Below are 22244 nucleotides of genomic sequence, written 5' to 3' on the forward strand. Positions count from 1 at the left end.
TCAAGTGTTAAATTTTTATATTTTAGATAAAACACTTAAACTTTAAGAAAATAAGTTTAAACTTTAAGAAAACTAAAATAAGTATAAAGGTTTAAACTTTAAGAAAACACTTAAACATTTAAACCAAAACTATGTTAATTTTACTATTAATTTTAAAAATTAGTTTAAGTGTTAAATTTTTAGATATTTTAGATAAAACACTTAAACTTTAAAAAAACTTTAAGAAAACTAAAATAAGTATAAAAGTTTAAACTTTAAGAAAAAACTTAAACACTTAAACACTTAAACCAAAACTATGTTAATTTTACTATTAATTAGTTTAAGTGTTAAATTTTAAGAAAACACTTAAACACTTAAACCAAAACTATGTTAATTTTACTATTAATTTTTAAAAATTAGTTCAAGTGTTAAATTTTTAGATATTTTAGATAAAACACTTAAACTTTTAGAAAATAAGTTTAAACTTTAAGAAAACTAAAATAAGTATAAAGGTTTAAACTTTAAGAAAACACTTAAACACTTAAACCAAAACTATGTTAATTTTACTATTAATTTTAAAAATTAGTTTAAGTGTTAAATTTTTAGATATTTTAGATAAAACACTTAAACTTTAAAAAAACTTTAAGAAAACTAAAATAAGTATAAAAGTTTAAACTTTAAGAAAACACTTAAACCAAAACTATGCTAATTTTACTATTAATTCGTTTAAGTGTTAAATTTTTAGATATTTTAGATCTTAAACTTTAAGAAAATAAGTTTAAACTTTAAGAAAACTAAAAATTAGTTTAAGCAATAAATTTTAAAAACATCAAAAACTAACCGCGCCTAAGCATCCTGTCTTTAGTTGGTCCGTAAGCTTTGGTGTTCGAAGTTCGGCATGTTTTCACATAATATAGACTAGGGGAGGTCCCGCGCCCAGCGCGGGGTTGTATGTTGATTAAGACCAGAATTAATAATTAATATTTAGGGTTATCAAGTTAGGGATATTTATTGAATTAATTTTGTCAAGAGTCTAATTTTTATAACGACATTAATATAGAATTATGGTAAAACGCTATAACTTTTGATATATATTATTAGTAATCAACAATTAATAGTGTTTTTGAATCACAAACAATTATTAGTGTTTATATCTTGATATATATAATAGAATTAAATATAAAAAATCTATATATTTAAACCACAATATATTAGCAACGCCCCGACTGCCATTGTCCATGGGTTCCCACGTCCAGTCTCGGTCTTTAGGCCCATCTTCTTTGTTTTGTCGTACTCTTGATTTTATGACATATTCATGCTTACTCGTTTCTTTCATATTAGCAACGCCCCGACCGCCACTGTCCGTGGGCTCCCCACGTCCAGTTTCGGTCTTTAGGCCCATCTTCTTTGTTTTGTCGTACTCTTGATTTTATGACATATTCATGCTTACTCGTTTCTTTCATATTTGTAATGCCACGACCGCCACTGTCTGTGGGTTCCCACGTCCAGTTTCGTTCTTTGAGCACATCTTCTTGGTTTTGTAGTACTCTTGGTTTTATGACATATTCACGCTTCCTCGTTTCTTTCATATTTGTAACGCTCCGACCGCCACTGTCCGTGGGTTCCCCACGTCCAGTTTCGGACTTTAATTTGGGCCCATCTTCCTGGTTTTTGTTGTATTCTTGATTTTATGACATATTCATGCTTTTAGATTGTATGTCACTGGAGTTTTTCGTAGTTGGAAACAAATAATTGAAAAATATAATCTCTTACCATATCTCTTACCTATCAAGTAAGTCATCTTGCTCTTTGAAGTAGTTATGGACGTAAAATTTCAATGGTATAGAAACAGGCATCTCCTTTGTATATATCGTGTCATATTTATCGTCCCTATTGTAGTATCTTTGTCTCTACCTTTGCCATTGGTCGCTGCGTAACCCTTCAGTTGATCTCTTGTTTATAAAACCCATATAAAAAGTTGTAAGAGAAATATCATTTTCTTAACTGTATCGTATATGTATTTGTAGTATATTGATCTGAGATTGCAAAGATGTATGCCTATCAAGAAGCTCTTAGCAAAGTAAACACTGAAGATAGGTACTAAAAATGAGAGGGTTACAGAGAGCAAGTATCTATCCCTTAGAAACCACTATGTGCAACTGAGAATAATTCATATATGTACATACATACACATGTATACAACGTATTGAAGCTTTTAAATTTAAATATCGAATGCTACAAAACTGGAAAATTGCTTGTGGAGAAAGCAATATGAACATGGCCACATATATAACAAATAACCGATTATGCTTTTCGTAGATCATTCTCTTTCAAACCAAAAGTTTTACCTAAACAACATATCAAGTGACTCACAAGAGATACATAAGAGCCATATCCTAAAAATATCCGGCAAAGCAAAAACGCTCCAGGTTCGAGAAGGAAGTCATTGGAAAATTTGAGTATATACCAAACTGGAGAGTAATTCGGCTACAAAGAGAGATGTGTTGGCTTTGAAGAAAAAGCTATGTGATGCTCTACCTTTTATTTATGAATTTTATGCTATGAATATATGTTTTTGTTAGGGTTCAACTTCAGTCTCCGGATTAGAGACTTATATTCATCCGACAAACAATTCGATGTCACAATCAACGCTACAAAATTGGTGGGTTCTCTCTATTAACAAACAAAAAAAAATTCTGGGGTATATATATTTTTTTTGTTTTGTTAGATCCATACGACGAAGAACATGACGAAGAACACCAAAAATTCTCATCAATCCGGTACGTTTGATCTTATTTTTATTAGTTTAACAATTACGGTTATGTCTGAATCTGAAATAACCATGGCTCCAGACTCCTTCACACCATGGCCACATATCACCGGAGTGGAGACGATTTCAAATTCGGAGCTTCTCTTCGCATATAAAATCATACATATGGTCTCTTTGTTTCGGGTTCCCTCTACAATAATTAGTACATATTTCAAAACTGAGCTACAAAAGAGCACATTGGATTTTGGTAAACATCAAGATTGCTTCCTACCTTCCAAGAAACATGATAGACTAATTCACATCCAAGACCAAACATTAGCCACATAAAGCCTGAATCAAATTAAACGATCTTAGGATGCTCTTCATAATCCGTAAGTTAAAGAGACTTGCATTAATATCGCAAATTAGACTCTAGAGGTCCACAATGGTTAATCAGAGTGTATCAAAGACGACGAATAAAGCATGAATTAGAATATCAGCAGAGGAAGCACACAAATATTCAATAAACGTAATCAATCACTGAGAATAGCATGGACCCAACTTTTAAAAGATTCATAAAAAAGGAAGATTTTTCCTATGCAACAATATTCAAACAATGAGAAGATCAATGATTGATGACTAACCATACAACCGAAGCAAAGCCATAAACAGAAACGAAAGTACTAAAGAGCCACAACAGCAGTGATACGACATTTGTTTCCTCGCACTGGAAACAATGACGTGCTTCCATAAATCCAATCTAGTTTTTATGGAAAACAAACCTGCATTCATAATAAACACTACTATTAATTATTATTTTTTATGCAAGAATTAAATGGCAGTATAAAAAATTCAATGGTTAGTGCCAAAAAAAAAAAGCAAGGATTAGTTATGATATCAAATCAAGATTAAATATCAAGCAAGGTATTTACATAAAATTAAGGCAGTGGAGGATCTAAGAATTTTTTATATGACAATATCTACAACTAAACAAAGAAAATTTATATATTTTTAAAACAGAATCATTATTTGTTTTTTGGTAAGATTAAAACCGAATCATTATCATATTAGTAAAATTATCATTTATTTATTATTATCCACGTTAATTTAAAAGTTTAAGAGAATATCTGCTTTTTTCTCATAAAAGGATGGAATAATAACATAACTCTTTTAGATTTATAACTATATTTGACATTATCATATTAAATCAATTAAGATAAATATATTTCTTTTTGAAAAATATAAATAAAATGATAATATAATTATTATAGATTTACAATTATATTATTATCCATGTCAAAATTTTAAAACATTTTACTTTTTTCTCACATAGGAAGATAGAACAATACGTAACAGTTTAAGATTTACAACATAAAAATAATATCAGAATTGGAACGCCAAATCATAATCAACACAATTAACACAACTCTAATGGGAAATTAGAGTTATCTTGTGATTAAAATACTAAACAAACAAAACTAACCGAAACAAAACAAAAGTCTTCCTTTCAAAATCATTAACGTGACGGATTGCTGACTGATTAAGTTGAAGTTTTAGGCATTTAAAGATCTAGAAAGATGATTAAGGTTAAACATTTTTATTTATTTTAAACAACGTTTGAATGTTGACAAAAAAAGAAGAAGAGAGTGTTGGGACCATCGGGAGAGACAACGTTGAGCAGCTGCGAAAGAAGCCAACGTTGTCTATTATGTTCCTCACAGTGTTTGATTTGACTTTTGATGACATTACACTCCTGTCCACTTGTTGTCTCGAAAGTTCATGCAATGGAAAATTATTAAACAAAACAATTTACTTTTATGTATAAATCCTAGGGAAGAACCGATCAAGCTAAGATCAATGGTTGTGGTTTTAGTACCGTATACTTCTCAAATATACTCGTTGAATAACGGAAATCCGCAAGACGGGGAGGAGACGAAGTCAACCTAGCTGGCAAAGGAGCTAACCCAGCTCCTTTGGTCTTATTTATGGTCATATGTATTTAGCAAAATATGGTATACAAACCGAACCAATCAACAACAAAACCTGGTTTTAAATTGTTGTATATTTCTCAAAAGTCAAAACCCATAATAACCAATGGAACAGAAGAAGCTAATGCAGAGCATACTTACGATTGGAGTAAAGAGTGATGCAAGCTTCCATTGGCACACCCGAAAACGCATCAGAGCATGGAAAGAAACCTAAAAACCAATAAATTAAACAATAATTAAATCTTAGTGCATGGAAAACGAATCCTATACATACCAAAGTCCGAATCTCAATGCCTTAGAATGACCTCGATACCAAAAACTTTAAGTTACTACTTCCATATATGTAATATTTTAGTTTAGGGAGAGAGATTGGCAACGAAGAGTAATTCCTGAATTTAACAGCCAAGTTTGTTATCCCTAATCTAAAGAGAGGAATACTTAAATTGTATTAACGACAAAAATTAGCCTCCTCTGAAGATTCATCCCTGAAATAAGTCATCTTTCTGACTTTGTGGCAACTATGTTATCAAAAGTTGAGTGTTTCTTCTGAAAAAAGACATATTTGAAAATAATAAGAACATGTACCTCAACAAAATCGGGAGGTACCTCATATTTTTACAACAAAAAGAAACATACCAAACCATCGATGATTACCTTCTCAAAAGTTGAAACCAAACTTTTTGATTATAAAAATTGATTAGTGGTGAAAATAGTGAAACCATAAATACAAAAAAAAAAAAAATCAAATTTGTACATATAAACTATAAGATCACCTGTTTATTCATTGAATTAGGTCCAAATTTTCCATACACCAGTTCACATCGTCCCCTCCATACATCCACCCTACAATAAAAAGAAAAATTAAAATTAGGTAGAAGCAAAAAAAAGTTTGAAAAAAAAGAACAAAAAAAACAAGGGTTAGTTATGATCTGAAATTGAATACCATGAGCAAGGTATTTATATTGAATAGGAGGCGGTGCATGATTTAGGGTTTCTAAATTTTTCGACGATAAATACAAAAAAAGAAAAGAAAATTTACATATTTTAATAAGCAAATCACTATCATAATAATAAATATTTGTAAAACTGTCATTTATTCATTGTTATCCATGTTTATTTAAAATAATATTTACTTTTTTCCGTAAAAATATGGAATAATAACAACTATTTTAGATTTACTACTATATCTGATACTATCTTATAAAATATATTAAAATTTAAGGGAAAATTCCTTTCTGTTTCAAAAATAAGGCGGAACAATAATATAATTTTTGATTTACAATAGATAGACATGCATGGTATCCATATGCGTCATGTCACGCTGATCCATATTTTTTTCCAAAACTCGATCTAATTGCTATTATGTGCAAAAATCACCGCCGATCACGTTCATGTTCACGTTAGCACTCCATACCTTAATTCACATGTAAACCTCTCTGCCTATCTCTGACTTCAGCTCTCTCATCTTCGAGTCTCCCCAAGAAAGTTTTGACACCACACCAACATTTCATTCGTCAAAATTAAATCGAGTTTGCACAAGGTTACAACCGATTAATAGGTGGTCTTCTACCTTCTATTTACGATTTTATGCTATGAATATATGTTTTTGTCAGGGTTCAAGTCAATCTCCGGATTAGAGACTTATAATCATCCGACGAACAATACGATGGCGTGATAACCGTTTCTAAATTGGTGGGTTCTCTTTCATTGATCTACATATTATTTTTTTTGTTCGTTTTTTTTTCCAAATATTTAGATTGAAACGACGACGAACACGATGATCATACCAAAAATTTCATCTATTCCGGTACGTTTGATCTTTATTTTAATTAGTTTAACAATTAATAGCCGTTTACGATTAATTTCGGATATCTAAATCTTATTAATTTGAGTAAAGTTAGAATAATATTCTTTTATGTTTATATTAATGCTCCGATTAATAATTTTCGGATATTTGACATTATCATCTTAAATATATCAATATTATAATAAATATTTTCCTTTTCCGATTTTTTTTTTTTTTGGTATAATTCCTTTTCCGATAAATTATGAAACAGATCTGTTTACACAAAAGGTAAAAAAGAAAAAAAAAAAAAAAAAAAAAAACCCATCAACCGTCTCCATTCACACGTTTCTTCATTATGATCACGAATTCACGTTCATGGAAGCTTCATCATACATTAACACTTACAAGTTTCTTCGTCGAGTTTTTATCCAAGGTTTCTTCGTCAACTCTGTATCCAAGGTAATAAATATTTGTTCTTTTCATTGGTTAGAATTATAGGGTGCAGGATAGTATTGACGTCTTAAAGACATAACATGGGCAAGATACTATGAGAAGCTTGACTATTCTGCTTCGACAGATCAACAGGTGAAATTCTATCACTAAATTATTAGATCTCTGTTATTGCTATGAATATATGCTTTATGTTAGGATTTCAAGTTTTGCCTTCGTTTAGAAGAATTATATTCACACGACGAAGAACACGATGAATTCAATTGAAGCTTCCTAACTGGTACTTCGTTGTTCCTTTTTTTTTTTTTTTGGTTAATTATCATGTTTATTGTTTCCAAAATTATTTTTTCCTGGTTAATACCGAAATTCAATTTAATTTTTCCAAAATTAATTAGATTTCATTAAGGGTAATTAAGTAATTACGTAAAATCAAGGACTCAACAAGAGCCGAGAGTCCGACACGTCAGCAAAAACACTTCTCAAATATTGTTATATATAGATTTAATACTTCAACTCATTTTTAAAATTTAATTATGATTTCCACTAAAACCTAAAACAAATTTAACACTTAAACTATAAGAAAATAATATTTTTAACCAAAACCATGTTAATTTCACTATTAATTTTAAAAAATTAAGTGTAAAATTTTAAAAATGTCGAAAACTAACCGCGCCTAGGCATCTTGTCCTTAGTTGGTCCGTATAAGCTTTGGTGTTCGAAGTTCTGCATATTTTCACGTATAGATTTAACACTTAAAATCATTTTTAAATTAATAATAATTTTTATTGAAATTTAAAACAAATTTAACACTTAAACTTTAAGAAAATAATGCTTTTAACTAAAATCATTTTAATTTCACTATTACTTTTTCAAAATTAGTTCAAGTGTTAAATTTTAAAAACGTCGAAAACTAATCTAGGCATCATGTTTTCACACAATATACATTTAACAATTAGACTCATTTTTAAAACCTAGTAATGATTTTTTACTAAATTCTAAGACAAGTTTAATACTTAAACCACTTAACTTTAAATACGTGAAAACAAACCGGATTTAGCATCCCGTTCTTTTTGTCCGTAAGTTTTGTGTGATGTCATAAATCCTACCCGTTTTCACTTATTTAAATTTAACAATTAAGCTTTTTTACAAATATTATTTTAACTAAATTGTTTTTATTTTTAAATATACAAACAATTTTTATAAATAAATGTTTTCAAACTTATGTGTTAAGTTGAAATACGTAAAACAAACCGGATTTAGTATCCCATCCTTTTGGTCCGTAAGTCTTGTGTTGTCACAAATTCAATAAATTTTTACGTATTTTAAATTTAACACTTAAGGTTTTTCACAGATAATTTTTTAAGTAAAATTTGTGATTTTAAAATTAAAATGAATTACTATTCAAATTTTTTATTAAATGTTTCAAATTCAAGTGTTAGATTTAAATACGTGAAAACAAACCGGAATTAGTATCCCGTCCTTTTTGTCCGTAAGTTTTGTGGTGTCATATATTCAATAAATTCAACACGCTTTCACGTATTTTAAATTTAACATTTAAGGTTTTTGACTAATAAAATATTTTTAGTAATATTTTTTTATTTTTAACTAAAATTTAATTATGATACAAATAATTTTGTTAAATGTTTTCAATCTTAAGTGTTAGATTTAAATACATGAAAACAAACCGGATTTAACATCTCGTCCTTTTGATCCGTAAATATTGTGGTGTAATTATTTCAACATGTTTTTTACGTATTTTAAATTTAACATTTTGTTATTTGTTAAAGTGTTTGACAATTAATGTTTTAAGTAAATTTTTTTAATTTTTAACTTAATATTTTTGATGATAAAAAAAAACTTAATATTTTTGATTATACAATTTTTCATTATCTATAAAATCTAGGTTTTAAATTTCAATACGTTGAAAACAAACCGGATTTAGCATCCCGCCCTTTAGGTGTCATAAGTTCAACATGTTTTCACGTATATTAAATTTAACACTTAGTTAGGTTTTAAGGATTTTCACGAATAATGTTTTATAACAAAATTGTTTTGATTTTTAACTAAGTATTTTTGATTATACAAATTGTTTTATAATAAAAATCTAAATTTAAATATGTTGAAAACCTAGGAAGCACGGAAGCTTCGTCCGAGGTCCACTTCCCGCTTCGGAATCTTAGTCGGAATCGGAAGATTTCGGAAGCTTTCGGAATCCCGCTTTCAAGAAACGTGAGTTTGATGATGTTTTATCGGTAAAAAAAATTTAAAACAATTTTATTTGATGAAATTAGTAAAATGAGAATGAAGATAATGATCTTAAATTTATGACTTTGAACTATTTGACTTTTCTTTATTGTAAACATACACTATTTGATTTTTAAATATAGTTCAGGTATTTAAAATTTATGTATTAGATTTGTGTGTTAATTATAATTCTTGTTTTCCCTCATGTTAATTATAATTTTTATAGGAGATAATGTTTAATTTTTATTATATATGTATGTGTGTATATATAGATATATAAAATATTAATATTAATTTTTATATACGCTTCCAACACGTACCCACTTTCTATAATTTCTATAAAAATCGTTTCCACGTTTCTAAACGCTTCGCTTCCGCGTAGCCGCTTCTGATTCCATGCAACCTAGTTGAAAACAAACCGAACTTTAGGTCTGTTCTTTTGGTCCATAAATTTTGATGTCATAAATTTATCATGCTTTCCACGTATATTAAAAATTTAACACTTAGTTATTGTTTTGATTTTTTACTAAATATCTTTGACTATACAAATATTTTTTTCTTTTAAAAATCTAATTGTTAAATTTAAATACGCTAAAATTAAAGCAGACTTAACATCTCATTCTTTTAGTTGGCATATTTTGGTGTCATAAGTTCTAACATGTTTTGAGATAAGAGAGTATAGTCATGTGACAAGACAGGGATCAGATGCTTACGCACACTGCTCGAAACTCTCCCACTCCTCGGTGATTATGTCTAAAAGGCATCTCGTACTTTGAGAACTTGGAAGATTGGTGGTCTTTGCATATGCAGCACTCTGGAAAACAGAATTAGGGATTTGGGATTGTGGAGATAACAAGAGCTGGGTTTAACATGGTGAGGCTCTGTTTTTCGATCAAAGCTAAAAACGTTCTTCTCTTAGAGAAATGATGCCGAAGAAAAATGACGACTATGATCGAAAAGAAATGACAGTTTTTGCATTCGGAAAGAGAAACAGAGAAGCCATAAAAGACGAAACCTTACAAAGAAATGAAGAACCCCAACACATTAACTTGGCACACATTTTTTATATAGTGTTTAACAATGCAAGCGCATGTTTTGGTTCTGTCAATGCCAAGTAAAACCAACAATAACTAGTTGAATACTATGGTAGTTTCAGAAAGCTAAACAACAAAATTCAGAGCTGACTTTTGCTTTGGTATATTGTCTTGTAACACTCTTCTACCTTCAACACCTGGTCAATGCCTCTGAAACTTCTAATTGGAAATCGTCTCAGCTTTGTTCAACGCATGTTTCCCTCTCTCAAGACATCAATCATGTTATAGATCCGCTTCTCTGCTTTCGACCGGATCTACACAATTCATGAATGTGTCTTTAGCAAATCAGATTAAGAAACGCAATATCCAATTCATTGAAAATTTGAATCTTTTGAGACAGTTTCCAGAAGAAGAAGATGTCTAACCTTTTTGGCAAGGAAAAGCACTGCATCGACAGTGCCCTCAGCATATATTGATCTTCCGCAAACATTATGCTGGAACTCAAAGGACACACTACAAAAAAAACAAAAGATGTTTTTGATGTTGCAGACAATGAAACAAATCAGTTCCCAGCAATTAAAGAGGACTACTAAAACAGAATCAATGAAAGTCTAAATCTTGCATTACGTTTTATCTGGTGATGTCAAGTGATAAAGATGGAAAGCATGACCCGAGACATGCTCCTCCGGAACACCCACCACCTCAATCTGCTGCTTAGGATCTCGAATTAATTGTATCTGGTTTCAAAAGTAAGCAAACGGTCTTACTGATGATGATGTTACTTGAGAACGATAGTTTTAAAAAACAAAGTACGATATAGACACCTGGTCCATGTCGTAAGACACCCCCAATTTCTGAAAGCAAGAAATTACAGCTTTTGCAGTTCCAGATGCATCCAATTTGCTAGCTTGATGAGACTCCATCACCTAGAAAGATTACAGCCAATCAGCCGTACTATGATACAACCTATAAATTCCACTTCAATGAATATCTCAAAGAAAAAGAAGCACCTCTAAGGAATAACCAGCAAATGCACCAGGAAACTGCTCAGACATGATCTCCATGGCTGCAAGAAACGCAACAACCTAGTGGACAGAGAAAAGATATTATGGGTCACAAGGATGAGAGTTAACAGACATAATTTATAGCTTCTATGACACATTGAGTATTAAGTGAGCACCTGTTTACCCATCTGTGGGGAGATCACAGCATAAATCTTCGATTCCTCTACAGTTTTATACAATCTTGTCCTGTCTCCTCCAGTTGTTCCCATGACAAAGGGAACTCCTACTTTGCCATACAGCTCTGCATTATCTACATTTTGCCAAAAAAAAAAAAAACCACCTTTTAAATCAACTAACTGCAGATAAACAGTTTTTAAACCAGCTGGTGTTATAGCATTCACATAAATCGGATTCACTTAGGAGTGAAAGATAAAATCATCCAACAGATTCTATGCACAATTTAATCATAATGGTGTTACAAAATGCACATTCTAAGACACAGGATTGTACCATTTACTGCAGAGGGAATTGTGTAGTCCACAACAATTAGTTCAGGATACTTCTCAAACACCGAAGATAGAACCTTTTCTCTTTCAGTAGGACCATGGACAAGAATCTCCTTTCCACAGACCTCAACTCTTTGACCAGCCTCTTCAGCAGAACCAAATGATGTAGGAACAATATTCACTCCAGCAGAATCTGCCGCTTTGATGACAGCTTTCCCCATTTTGCCACTGCATCCATTCACCTAAGGTATAAAGAGAGTGAATGAATGGCTTATAACTTGATCCTACAATTACACTCATACTCGCTTCAAAAACTGTAACTTGACCCTAAAAGATTGCTTGTGCTAGGGAAAAAAAAAAAAAAAAAGGTAACAGCTTTCTAACTATGAATTTCCGGAAAATCACACAAACACATCAATGCAAATGCTTGATCTCACAAGTCAAGAGTGTTTGGGAAATAATTAGATACCATGATGGATATGCCGTTACCAGGCGCTACGGACTTGCCGGCTTCCTCTAAAGTCTCCGACTTTGCCATTGACAAAACCACCGTCGAACAGAGTTTCACATTGCCCATGAAACCAACACGGCCTTTGACGCCGAGTGGAGCCATTTGATTCGTTCTAGAAGTAAACGAGAAATTGAGATTTTCAGGACGGTGAAGAAACACATTGGATGCCGCCATTAGCCTGTGATCAAATCCCAGACAAGAACCAAAAAAAAATGACAACTTTAAAGATCAATTCATCAAACCAATTTCAGAAAAGTGTGTAACCAGTTTAGAGCCGGTACCCATTCGCCGCCATTTTTGTTTTCCAATTGGTCCGAGTTTGCTGTAGAAGAACGAGTTCGGAGTTTAAGTTCAAACCTTGTCTGGAAAATTCGAACCGGCGAACGCCGAACGGTAGGATTCTAGGGTTTTAGACATTTCACCTTTACGTTAGATCCAAAGCTTCTGGTTAAGGTTGTGGTGTTTCAACCGAAACCGGAAAGGTTACTAAAGTTGAAAACCGGAATTTCTCTTCTGGTCAGACCGGAATTTCTCTTTAATTAATTTATCAAAACCGGAGTTTCTCTATTTTTTCCTAATTTATGGTCAGCGTCAGGATTTAACTTTAATTAAGGGTCATGAATCATCTTTCTAGACTCTTTCTGACAAAGAAAATGTACGTAAACATTGTTGTTGTTTTGTTGGAGCTAGCTACAAGTATAAAATTGAATTTGAACCATAATATTTGGTATTTTTGGATCAATGCAATGAACCCAATGACCGACCTCACGGAAGCAGCAGATACATTGTTTTTTCTCATCATTCGTTTAATTTCCCTTTCAATCTGTGATTCTTAATTAATTAAAATTGTTAAAAAAGTTAAAACCCATAAAAGTATACCTATTCTTGTCTTTGTCACAAAGATATAAAAATATACTTTTTTTTATCCTTAATCATGATACTCTGAACCTAATCATACTCCAAAATTTTGGAAACCAAATTACGAACACTTTTCAAATAACTTGTTTCATGATAGCATCACTCCTGAAAACGACCATTAATCTCTAATAGACCAACCACATAAATGCTCCAAGCTTAATTAGAGATGCTTGTCGGGGAGAGACGATCTTAATCTTAAAATATTTTGGGTAAAATTTCCACAAGAACAAAATTATTTGTTTTTTTTTTGGTTTTTAAAGCAAACAAAAAAAGATTAAAGAGTCGTACGAGGAATATTAATTAGGCAAGTTGGTTTGGTCGAGACTCGAGAGATAATGCATTGAATCAAAGAGATAGAGCCACGTGACGTTTACATGTGCGTGTGCCGTTCGATCCTCAGTGTCTCATCGAGCGGCTTTCTCCTTATAAATCAACAAAATTGTACTAGTAATCTTTTTCACAGATTACACTTTAGTACTATAATGGAAGAGCATTATTAATCTTTAAAAAAGCTGACCAATACAAAAAAATCTTTAAAAATTATCGGACGTGATGAAACTGAGCATATGGACCTTGTTATTGAGGTTATTGTAATGCATCAAATGTCTAAGAATTAGACCAAAACATATGTCTACGCATATTGACTGTCGAAAATCAATTAAATTAGAAGTAGGACATAGGAAAAGAAACAATATTTAAGATATACTTTTATTTTTTGATTTCTTGAACTTTGATACAGGTCCACTGGACACCAATCTAAAGGTGTGCGGTGTCCAAGGCAATAATCATGCATGGGTTGCCATCTATACACATCTACATCTTCACTTTCCACCATTATTTACTTATTTATTAGTCTTTCAATAACTAAAAACATACAAGTATGAGATGTTTACTCTTAATATACCTAACCAATCCAAGAACCAACACGCAATTGAACTGAATTTAAAATTGATAAATTGTTTTGTTTCCAAAGAAAATTGAAGTAAAACAAATAAACTTAAAACCGCACCAAATAAGTTCTGGTTACTAGTGTATACGTTCAGTGAACATTTTTATGAACCCATATTATAAATAAAAATATTCCCTTGATCGTAGAGACAAACACTAAACACAAATAAATTGTTTTTTTTTTTTATTTGAGCTTATACGCTGAGAAGATCCATTTTCTTTCTCTCTTTTTTTTTTTTGGTCAACGATCGAGGAGATACATTTTCACATCCCTAAAGATACGATTTTCGTATCTATAGTGTAGGTCTAGAAAATAGAAACTAGCGGATCATTCGATATAAACTTTCTAAATTATTAATTTAGGGTTTGTCATCCATGCAAAAAACTTTGTTGGTACACGTCAATAAAGAGTTTAATATTTGAAGCTGTCTTCGGGTATTGTTAATTTGGCCTAATTAAAGTAATGCTGCACAATTAATGTGGATAACTAGAGTTGTAGTGTCTGGTAATCTATCAACCCCCAAACTAGGTACTAATCGGCTTTTATGTATCCAAAGGTCAGGAAAAAAACAAATTAATAAACCACTTGACGTTGTTTCTGAAGGATGTGGCCTATGATTCTCAATTCATTTAACCATGTATATTTTAACTATAGATAGATTTAAAAGAAACAAGTGATTTTCGTCTCAGTAACTTTCTCAATGTACATGTTAATCACTATCAAATCCGGAAAAGAAGATTTATTGCGCAATCTGTTTGTGAGAGTTCATAATCTGGTGATAAAAACATCTTTGCTTTATTAAAAACCATCCTCTCAAGTCTCAAGACTTCTTCACATGCAAAGCGCGTTGTCACGTTACTATGTCCGATCTTCATACGTAAATATATAAAAATGGCATCTGTGAATTAATTTGAAAAACATATTCTTAGCTATAAAGATATATATTTAACTGGGCTTTATATATAAAAATATGAGACTTGTAGTCTACCTGGTAGTCCAGTAACAGGCGATCTGGCTACCCCTTGGCATTAGTCGGAAAGCATTCCAAACTCGGGACAGACAGTGTGGTGGCCCTTCGGGAAGAAGTCCACTCTGAAGCACTTCGGTGAATTTCTACCGGAACTGACCGGATCAGCCGATAGAGTTTATCAAAAAAAAAAAAAAAATATATATATATATATATATATATATATATATATATATATATATATATATATATATATATATGAGACTTGAAATAAGCATACATATTGGCCCAACATTTCCTGGTAGAACAAACACATTCACCATATGAAATGCTTGGAGAAGAACAACACTATGGGTCCTTTTATCTATCCATAAACATCGACAAAATTATTAGTAGGTACGATAATAAAAATAATTTCCTCATCGCATCAAATATTAAGTTTATTTGATTTAAATCAACCTATAATAACTGGATGATTCAAGACTATTAAACAAGAAGATTTCATGAAATTTATAGAATGGTAAAAAGATGGTTTTAAAACTGATTTATTTTAATATTACTTGGGAGATTCTAGCTTACGTCATATCATCTTGTAAGCATACTAAAAAGAAAGTAGAGAGAAAGAGAAAGGAAGTCCAGGGGAGAAGAACCTTGTGATTGTGGAGGAAGACTAGGCCACACGAAATAATTGTTTACTAAATTCAAAAATTCAAAATCTTCCAAATTCAGCAACTTGCTTCTCACATTTGTCAGCCCCTTTATAATAAACGTTCCTCTTTTTCTGTCTTTTCAACAAATCAGAAAATCCCTAAATTCACTGAACCCTCCTCTCCTCTCTCTGTCTCCCCATATCTTCTGATTCTTCTCTGATCCTCTCTTCCAACTCCTTTATTAATACCTCCAAAGATTTCCCCTTTTCTTTATTCTCTTCCTTAGCTACTTGCCTTCCTCATTTCCCTACTAGTACTAGCTAGTTTCACACAGTTTCATTACCAAACCAAACCAAAACACAAAAGCTTCTCAAACTCTTCCTCTTATAAGGGATTAATTTGGCTCACACGGCTTAAAGGTACTTTTTTCATCAGACTTTATTTGATTGTGTCGTTTCTATGATTTCTGCTTAACCATTCATCTACAATTTCTCTATGCAGCTTTGATTCTAAACCGGAATCACATCAGCTCAGAACCATTCTTCACCTCAAAGCTTCTTCTTTTAAATCTGAATCGTTGAGATAACTCGGTTTTGTTCTGCATTCTCTGTTTCTGAATCGTGGGTCATCGTGATTTGTCTCGAATTCGTCACCGTTTGCTTCGATCAAGCTGCATTGGTTAACCAGTGCCCTAAAAAAACATATCTTTGAGCAAAATTTGTCACCGATCTTCTAAATCGGAATCAGACCCAGCAAAACAACCTCGTTAGATAGATGATTCGCGAAATCTCAAACTTACAAAACGATATTATTAACATTCAAGACCGTTATTCGAACAACGGAGTCATGGACGTCGGAAGAAACAACCGGAAAAACATGAGCTTTCGAAGTTCGCCGGAGAAAAACAAGCAAGAGTTACGGCGGAGTTTCTCGGCGCAGAAAAGGTTGATGATTCCGGCGAATTATTTCAGTTTAGAGTCTCTGTTTCTATTGGTGGGTCTCACGGCATCTCTGTTAATCCTTCCGTTAGTTTTGCCGCCGTTACCTCCGCCTCCGTTTATGCTGCTTTTGGTTCCCATTGGGATTATGGTTTTGCTCGTGGTTCTTGCCTTCATGCCTTCTTCTGATTCTAATAATGCTAATAGAGATGTAACTTGCAATTTTATGTAAATCTTATTATATCATATGATTTTTAATTAATCTTAGGGTTCTTAATCCAATGAAATTACAAAAGATATGCTCACTTTGTTATTGACATTGCCATGATAATTGATATACAATAGAAACGTAAGTTACAAATATTACATTAATTATAAATGTAAAAAAAGAAGAAACCAACGCCATAATAAGGGAAATGGAGGAGAAGAGACTGACATAATAGACGCATCATCATAAGAAGAAATTATACAAAAAACCCTCACTTCGTCATCTCAAACCCAATCCCATATATCCGTTAAAATCGTAATATTTATTTTCTTATTTTTCAACTATTCGTAGAAATTAGAAAAGCAGTGAAGAAGCCCAAAGCAGAATCCATTTGTTTTAATCGAAAATGGCGGTAAGGTGATGCTCCAAAACCGCCATAAGGTTACGAGTCTGGCTTACTTCCACAACTGCAACAGCACAACCTTGAAGCTGTCTCACAGCTTCCACAAGCTGTCCTCTTAGCCTCTGAGACAGTAACCGACCATCCCCTTTCATGCACTCTCTGTACAGCGGCATGTATGCTATTGCTACTCTTAGCGGTGCAGGAAGGTCTCTTAAGGATATCGCGGACTCGCCTTTTTTCAAAACTCTCATGAAATTCATGAAATTTTCATGGCTTTCTCTCATTCCTTTCTCAAAAGCTGACTCCGACCAGTGTTCTTGGAGAAATGATTTTAGATCTGAAGGAACGGATTCGTCTTCTGATGACCTCGCGATGCTGTCTGCGACTGAGTATGTAGCCGTGGAATCTCCTAAGAAGTCTGATTTGAGGAGAAACTCTACTCCTTGGAGAGACCCTCCGCTTCTTTCTCCAGCTGCTTTGAGGATTTCAATGCTGAGAGCGGTTAAGACAGGTGGTGGAACACGAGGGAGAAGATAAGCAGCAACCTCGACTTGGCAACTTGAAGTGGCGGCTGTTAGAGCCAAGCAAAGTTCCATGTCACGGCAACCTCTTTTCACAAACCATTGAACAACTTGCATGCAACCTCTCTCTGCTGCTCTCATTAAAGGGCCCAAGAAGGCAATGGCATTACCTTCTTCGACTAGGCACTTCATTGTCCCTATTTTACAATAATGCGAGGCAAAACCAAGAGCTAAGTCCACATCAACATCTAAGCTGTTCCTTTGAGCAATCTGAACCGGGAAATGCAAAATTTTGAGTGTAAGAGGAGACCTTCTTCAAGTCTATAAGCAATCAAAAGAATGGAAGCTTACCTGCAACAAGACGCGGACAAGTTCTGTACTACCAAAACGTGAAGCTTCGAGGAAACATTGATTCACGTTATCTGCACCACCTTCAACCAGCATACCGAGCAGTCCATGTATAACAGTAGCTGACATTCCAGATGCCCAGCCAGGATCGAACGAGTTGGAGAACAGAGTGAGTGGGAAACAAGCTGCATCGAAGGCCTCGGTGAAGTCTCTTCCTGATAGATGGTTTCCTGCTAAATCTAAGAACATCTTGAAAGCAGAAAGTTGTAGTTCAATCTCAGCAGCTGAATTTTGGCTAACCCTATCCTTTGCCCCCTGACATCGGGAGTGGAAACCTATACATTTGAGAGCCCATTCAGTGAACTTCTGAACTTTGGCACCAGCCTCTGCTTTCAGAATCTCATCCCCGTTGCACTCTTGGAGACGCTCATGCAACCTATACATTATGTACAAACCAAATATGAACTCGGATGTTAAAAGTTAAAACAACTGCTTTAAAGTTTTATTAAGCAAATTTATTTGTCTATGACATTTAGCAGCATCAATCCCCACAAATTTTTAGCAGTGTCATTTGATTAACTTGTAATTTAGCACAGACGACCACTTACAGATGTAACCAAACACTAAAACAAGTAAGGAAAAATATGTGCAGCTACAAATATATCTAAGATTCCCGTGAGTGAAGCAAAACAAAAAGAACCAGTCTAAGCACCCCAAAACTGCGTTAATATTATACTTACGAGAAATTATAGATTTGCATGTGTACCTTTGAGCCATAACAGTTACTGTATCAGCAAGACTCATTGTCCGGCTCTGGCAAGCAGAGACACATGAAGCGAGAAACGAAGTCCTAAGAGTAGCTCTTGTAAAGTCATGAGCACCATGACATATGATCTTCTTAATCAATCCGGTGATCCTCTGAAACTCAGGATTTGTACTCAAGAACCAAACTGAATCAAGACCAACACACAACAAGTCATTTAAAGTTTGTGGATCAGCCAACTGAATCAATCTGTCAGCAAGTTCCCAATCCAGTGAGGTAACAGCGCCTTGGAAGAGTCGTCCCAACTCTATTCTTTCTTGCCTATTAAGCTTTTTCAGCTGCTCAATATTTTCCTTTTCAATGAGATCATCATTCTCTTTGAAATTTAGTTTATTTGCACTACAACCGCAGCATTCACCCGAATTAGTTCCAGCTGGATCCTTTCCTATTAAAGGTGCCTCTCTCGAAAAAACCACATTACTCCCCTCGCCTCCTTCAGTTTTCTGAGATGAAGCAATGGTTTCAGTTTTCATCTCGGAACAGAAAGGCTCATCAGGGTGCATCTGATCAGTTAACTTGATGTTATCACACACACCTTCTTTCTCCATCCTTCTTAAATCGTAACTCTCCAAATCAAACTCGAAAAATTATTCATCCAAAAGCTATCCGGACAAGAGACCACTAAACAAAATCTATGTCATTTACAATACTGTATAGCAAATCCAATCCTTGTATGGTCTTTCAGATATCTCCAAAGTGCAGGCTACCCAGTGAATTGCAGGCAACAATCAAGAGATTTGAGAACCAAAGTATCCAAAAATGCTAGAAACAAATCACTAAGGTGTGAATCACAAGAACCAAAAAGGGTCTCATCAGAAGCATCGAAATCTACAAAATCAAAGGACGAAACTCAAAAGCCAAGCACTGATCCCTATCAGAATCCACCCACAGTTCCTTCTAATAAGCGTAAATCCTCGATGCCTTCCTTTAAGCGCACTATCTCTTGAACATGGCATAAGAAATCAACAACAAACCCTAAAAATGAAACAATACATCATCATCAGCAAAATCATCCAATTCGATTAACAGAGAACACCAAATCGGACACCCGATCAGAAAGAAAAAAAAAAAAAAACGAATCGAGAATCAGAAGAGAGCGAAGAACAACGTAATTAGCGTTATACAGATGAAGCAGCACATGAACCATAGAAGACAATAAGAGAGAGGAAATGGTGAAACCTGGACAAGAGTTCCATTGAGAGAGAGAGAGAGAGAGAAAGAGAAAGAGAGGCTGAGAAAAACCCTGTGCATCGGGTTCTGGTTTTTTATTTGACGGAATTTTTATTTACTGTTTTTTTTTTAAATATATTTTTTATAACAAAAATATTCTCTTGATTTATTTACATTTGTCGAATCTTTTAGTTTATTAATTCTAATTATAGATTCTCTCTTCTTTCTATCGCTGTTAATGTCCATTGTAATTCAGAATCTATGGGTGGGGAACTCAAACTAATGACTACAAATCATATGTAGGAGACAAAACGACTTGGAATTTTGATACGAACAATTAACTTGTGTTCTCATTTTTTTGTCCTTTTATTAAAGATTGATTAGAAGAAATACTTTATTTTTGTAATTAATAAGTAATAGAGAATTTATAGTAAATAGTCATGGATTCAAAAAGAATTAAGAAAATAGCCATGAGCTACAGTACTTTGTCTGTTGGATGTCGGAAAGCACGTGTAATTACACATATACCCTTTATAACATGTTTTTTTCTCGAATTACATGTGATAGAATAATATATCTCTTTTTATCATATTATTTTCCGGTTTTACACGTTATTTATAAAGAGCACATGATATTTTTTGAAAAAAACACTCTATTCAGTTTAATATCTTTCTCTATCATGTTATTTTATAGTAATACACGTTTTTTATTATGATCACATGTGATTTTCTTTAAAAAAAGATTCTTATTTTCTAATAATTTACGGTTTTTATTAAGATCACATGTTATTTCTTTGAAAAAACACTCTATTCAGTTTAATATCTTTCGCTATCATGTTATTTTGTAGTAATACACGTTTTTTATTATGATCACATGTAATTTCTTTAAAAAACGATTCTTATTTTCTAGTAATTCACGGTTTTTATTAAGATCACATGTTATTTATTTATAAAAAGTATCTATTCAAGTTTAATTTTTCCGTAATAATGTTTTTTTTTAAAAAAACACTACGTGACAATGTTTTTTCTTAAAAATTCACTATGTTTTTTTAAATAGCATGTATTTTAGTTAAATATAACATGTGAAATTTAGATCTTACGTGCTATTTTGAAAAATATCACGAAACAATGTCGCCTACTGTAGATCTCAAAACAAACGGAGGATGGTTTTGTTATTTCACCTCTTCAGACAAGGTGGGTCTATGCTGTTTTCCGACAGAATTTTCTCTCTCTGCTAGTTTCTTAATTTATGTGTCAAATTTGGCTAGTTAGTAATATTACCCTAATTAATAACTCTATTTTTCTTGAAATTTACAATTCATCCTCAATAATTACTTAAAAATGCATTTTTTTAAAACAAGTTTTTTTCTTAAAATTTTATTAATTAGAAACATAAAGAGTAAAATTATTGTGTTCACTCTGCAAAATAGCTTTACGGAATAAATATACTATAAAAGTATACAACACGATTAGAGTTTACAATAAAACATGATGAAAATACGAGTGCATAAATCTCAAGAACTAATAACTGTTGTTGATTTGTGCATGGGTGGATCTTAGTTTCTGCAAATCAGCAAGCAAGAATTGGATGGTCTCTTCATAGTAAAGACGGTAGTCATCAGCTGCCCATTAATATCAAGTCCATTGGAAACTGAAGCTGAAGCTTCACGAATAGTAGTGCAGCAAGTAAAGAAGTTGTTGAGCTTTACATGATATTCGAAGACAGCCCAACCGTTTGGAGCCACCATATGGAAACCCTCAACGTTTGTAACTTTGTATTTAGTTTAAATTCACCATTTTGCATTAATCAAAGTACATAACGAAATGACACATTGTTTAGAGAAAGAAAAAACAATGACACAAAATTATTCCTCTGTTTTTCTTATTTAACTAATCATATTTCATTTATCTTTAATCCTGCAGCTAGCATTCATCTTCATTTGTGAAAACATATGTAATCTTGTCGGCTGAGAATATATCAGATGTTATACTAGATTTTTTTTTTTTGTGCAAACTTTATATTCCATCTTTTCATAGATATTTGATGTTCAAGAGTTTTAGTTTGTTCCACAAAATTTGATTTTTTAGGTTTTTATTTT

General features: G+C 32.6%; 3 protein-coding genes across 4 annotated transcripts; 1 reads left to right on the forward strand and 2 right to left on the reverse strand.

The window, feature by feature from the left end:
- Window positions 1–10193: 10193 nt before the first annotated feature.
- On the reverse strand, window positions 10194–12791 carry LOC9314371 (4-hydroxy-tetrahydrodipicolinate reductase 2, chloroplastic). Its single transcript, XM_021026640.1, has 9 exons — window positions 12533–12791; window positions 12210–12429; window positions 11745–11982; window positions 11411–11544; window positions 11241–11315; window positions 11055–11156; window positions 10858–10967; window positions 10656–10743; window positions 10194–10544 (listed from the first exon to the last, which is right to left on the reverse strand). The coding sequence occupies exons 1-9, from the start codon at window positions 12544–12546 to the stop codon at window positions 10476–10478; spliced, it is 1050 nt and encodes a 349-aa protein (XP_020882299.1). The 5' UTR covers window positions 12547–12791; the 3' UTR covers window positions 10194–10475.
- A 3064-nt stretch (window positions 12792–15855) lies between these two features.
- LOC9314372 (protein AUXIN-REGULATED GENE INVOLVED IN ORGAN SIZE) lies at window positions 15856–16978 on the forward strand. The gene is made up of 2 exons (XM_021024739.1): window positions 15856–16154; window positions 16237–16978. The coding sequence occupies exon 2, from the start codon at window positions 16510–16512 to the stop codon at window positions 16903–16905; it is 396 nt and encodes a 131-aa protein (XP_020880398.1). The 5' UTR covers window positions 15856–16154; window positions 16237–16509; the 3' UTR covers window positions 16906–16978.
- A 74-nt stretch (window positions 16979–17052) lies between these two features.
- Window positions 17053–20261, reverse strand: LOC9312596 (ankyrin repeat protein SKIP35). 2 transcript variants are annotated; one of them, XM_021024737.1, is made up of 4 exons: window positions 20156–20261; window positions 18920–19951; window positions 18157–18589; window positions 17053–18075 (listed from the first exon to the last, which is right to left on the reverse strand). In XM_021024737.1, the coding sequence occupies exons 2-4, from the start codon at window positions 19522–19524 to the stop codon at window positions 17278–17280; spliced, it is 1836 nt and encodes a 611-aa protein (XP_020880396.1). In that variant the 5' UTR covers window positions 19525–19951; window positions 20156–20261; the 3' UTR covers window positions 17053–17277. The 2 variants fall into 2 exon arrangements, with proteins under 2 accessions (XP_020880396.1, XP_020880397.1); XM_021024738.1 differs by lacking the exon at window positions 20156–20261 and having other exon boundaries at window positions 18920–20149.
- Window positions 20262–22244: the final 1983 nt, after the last annotated feature.

Source organism: Arabidopsis lyrata (genome assembly GCF_000004255.2).
Source record: "Arabidopsis lyrata subsp. lyrata unplaced genomic scaffold ARALYscaffold_5, whole genome shotgun sequence".
Taxonomy (NCBI): Eukaryota; Viridiplantae; Streptophyta; class Magnoliopsida; order Brassicales; family Brassicaceae; genus Arabidopsis; species Arabidopsis lyrata.

Coding starts and splice junctions, on each gene's coding strand:
- LOC9314371 (XM_021026640.1), bottom strand. Junction 11,157..11,240: donor TTGCTGGTTATTCCTTAGAG/GTGCTTCTTTTT, acceptor TAATCTTTCTAG/GTGATGGAGTCTCATCAAGC. Junction 10,968..11,054: donor TGTCTTACGACATGGACCAG/GTGTCTATATCG, acceptor TTTTGAAACCAG/ATACAATTAATTCGAGATCC.
- LOC9314372 (XM_021024739.1), top strand. CDS start 16,510: ATGATTCGCGAAATCTCAAACTTACAAAACGATATTATTAACATTCAA.
- LOC9312596 (XM_021024737.1), bottom strand. CDS start 19,524: ATGGAGAAAGAAGGTGTGTGTGATAACATCAAGTTAACTGATCAGATG. Junction 18,590..18,919: donor GTAACTGTTATGGCTCAAAG/GTACACATGCAA, acceptor CATAATGTATAG/GTTGCATGAGCGTCTCCAAG. Junction 18,076..18,156: donor TTGTCCGCGTCTTGTTGCAG/GTAAGCTTCCAT, acceptor TTCCCGGTTCAG/ATTGCTCAAAGGAACAGCTT.